At 44.3% G+C, this 2,500-nt stretch overlaps 1 protein-coding gene across 1 annotated transcript in view; it reads right to left on the reverse strand.

The window, feature by feature from the left end:
* The window catches only part of LOC121690324 (multiple PDZ domain protein), an 89,894-nt gene that overhangs the window by 62,880 nt on the left and 24,514 nt on the right, over positions 1 to 2,500 (reverse strand). Inside the window, 2 exon segments of the mRNA XM_042070809.1 lie at positions 139 to 227; positions 822 to 930. Of these exon segments, the coding sequence (XP_041926743.1) occupies positions 139 to 227; positions 822 to 930 (198 nt within the window).

A 2,500-nucleotide genomic window follows, 5' to 3' on the forward strand; every position in this document is an offset into this window, starting at 1 on the left:
ACACACATACACACCCACACACACCCACACACATGCACATACACACACACACACACACACACACATACGCACACCGCAGCTAATCAACTCAATTGAGCCTAAACATCTCAACTGTTTAGAACATTCAAGACCACTCACCGCGATGATCTGGTCTCCGACATGAATTCGGCCATCTTGCTCCACTGCGCTGTCTTTCGTGATGCTCTTGACAAAAATACCAGAGGGCTCTGCAACAGGATATTACACGCATCAGAGGTTAAACGCACAGCACTGGGAGGGGATCAAGGCAGAGAAATGAAAACTAGGCGAGGGAGAACAGAGGGGATCTGCACCGTACACCCCCACAATCCCACAATCCCCTGGGGCACAGAAGGAGGACACACTGGATACTTCAGTCCAACTTTTCTCTCAAGTTCAACTGGCTTCATACTCCATTCTCTCTCTCTCTCTCTCTCTCTCTCTCTCTCTCTCTCTCTCTCTCTCTCTCTCTCTCTCTCTCTCTCTCTCTCTCTCTTGTCTCTCACGTCTGTCTGTCTGTCTGCTGTATATATTATTATATATTAATATATTAATATATTATATTGTTATAAGTAGAGCATTTGGCTCATAGACAATAACCTGAGAGACAAATAACATCCCCTATTCTTAACAGCAGAGGACAGGGTCCATACTGTTGCCTTCTTATTATAACAAAGGCACTGCTACGAAAGCCAATTTACATATCAAAGTGTTTATCCTTCGGTTAAGCACAAGGGCATGGTAAATAATTAAGTGTGTGTGTGGAGTTCGGGGGACAGGTACGCGAGTATGTGTGTGCTCACCTGAGTTCTTGTCCCCCACGTATCCAGCGATGGTAATCCCCAGGCCCTGGGCGTTCTTTGTCAGGCTCACGTCAAATGCGTCCTTCGCTGCCTCCTCCTCCTCATAGCCCTGAGGAACGAAGGAAACACACACGCACACACGCACACACACACACACACGCACACGCACACACACAAGCACACGCACGCACACACACACACACACACACACACACACACACACACACACACACACACGCACACACACACAAAACGCAAGACTGTGAGAGATGAAGTGAGAGGGTTTCATCCAAACTCCTAACCCCAATCATTCCACAGATAGTTTGGGAGTTAGACACAAACTAGCCAAAAATAGCAATAGGAAAAGCAACCCCACCCCCATGAACTCTAAAGTGTTTCTTCCTGATATCACAGACTTTGGTCCTGAGAAAGTCGTACTAAAGAGATTCCTGTGAGAATATTATTCAGTGGGTACTAGCGATTGACTTTGGCTCAGCTTTGGTCGGCCATAATTATTTGCCGCATGATGCCAAACCATGGGAGCCAGCTAAGTCCATACCACAACTCAATTGGGCTCCGAGTTACCATGACGAAAAGAAATGGAACTAGAGAGACAAGTAGTCTATAATAGTAAGTCTATAGGGGATATTCCCTTGTTTTAAGCACAAACATTTGTCATTAACCACACACATAACAGCATTTAAACTGTGTGCTATGAACCAAACAAAAGTATGGTGCGTATCCTACACATACAAGATGGGTGACTTTCCTAATACTACATTTATTTACATTTCCTAATACTACATGCATTTACATTTACAAAAAGTAAAAATTGAAAACAACACCAGGCTGACTAGATCTGACAGGCGGTGAAGATGATATACTCTTACATCATCCTACATTATAAGATTTTTTTTGACTATCAAGACTAACATTTTTCAGGCTGTCCGCAACCTTTACCAATTCCCTCAATCAGAGAAGCTGAGAAAACAAAGAGCAAATCTCAACGTACTCTAAAATGCTCAACACCAGATAACACCAGATGTTCCATTTACTTTTTCTGCTAAAATATGGCAGCTGCTTACAGGCCATCAAAGACACCTAAATGAATGTGTGATACCATAATTTCCTGACTAGATTGTACACTGATTTTGCAAAATGTCTTCAGCTAGGAGGTTAATAAGCAGGTGAGGGCTATACATGGGAATGCATTTGTTTTCTTTATTCTTCTTTAGGATTAAAGCACGACCTGATTCTGATTCATTGGGTTATTGGGCACTGCAGTTAAGTGACATCAGGCAACGTTTTCGTGTTAATTAATCATCTTCGTAAGTCGGTATATGGTTAAATGACTTATTACAGGGCGAATGAAGACTCTCTCGCCCGCCTCTACTGCCTATAGGAAGAATATCCCGCTTGTAAGTTCGGTGTATCCTACCCGCGACCTTAAGTCTCACAAAGTCAGACATCGCGAGAAGCAGGATCAGTTTACATCCTGCATCCCCAGCACAGAGGCGGGCTAACGAAACCCGGCTAGCGATTGTTGCAAACGTGTGTATAATGGCAGAGCCGGCGAAGAAGCAGCGAAACCCCTTGACGGAAGATGCAAAGAAAAGGAAAAGAGCTTCAGACCGAGCGACGGCTCGCACACGTATCGACACGTACAGACGCTAGGGGGA

Source organism: Alosa sapidissima, chromosome 18, assembly GCF_018492685.1.
Source record: "Alosa sapidissima isolate fAloSap1 chromosome 18, fAloSap1.pri, whole genome shotgun sequence".
NCBI classification, from domain to species: Eukaryota; Metazoa; Chordata; class Actinopteri; order Clupeiformes; family Clupeidae; genus Alosa; species Alosa sapidissima.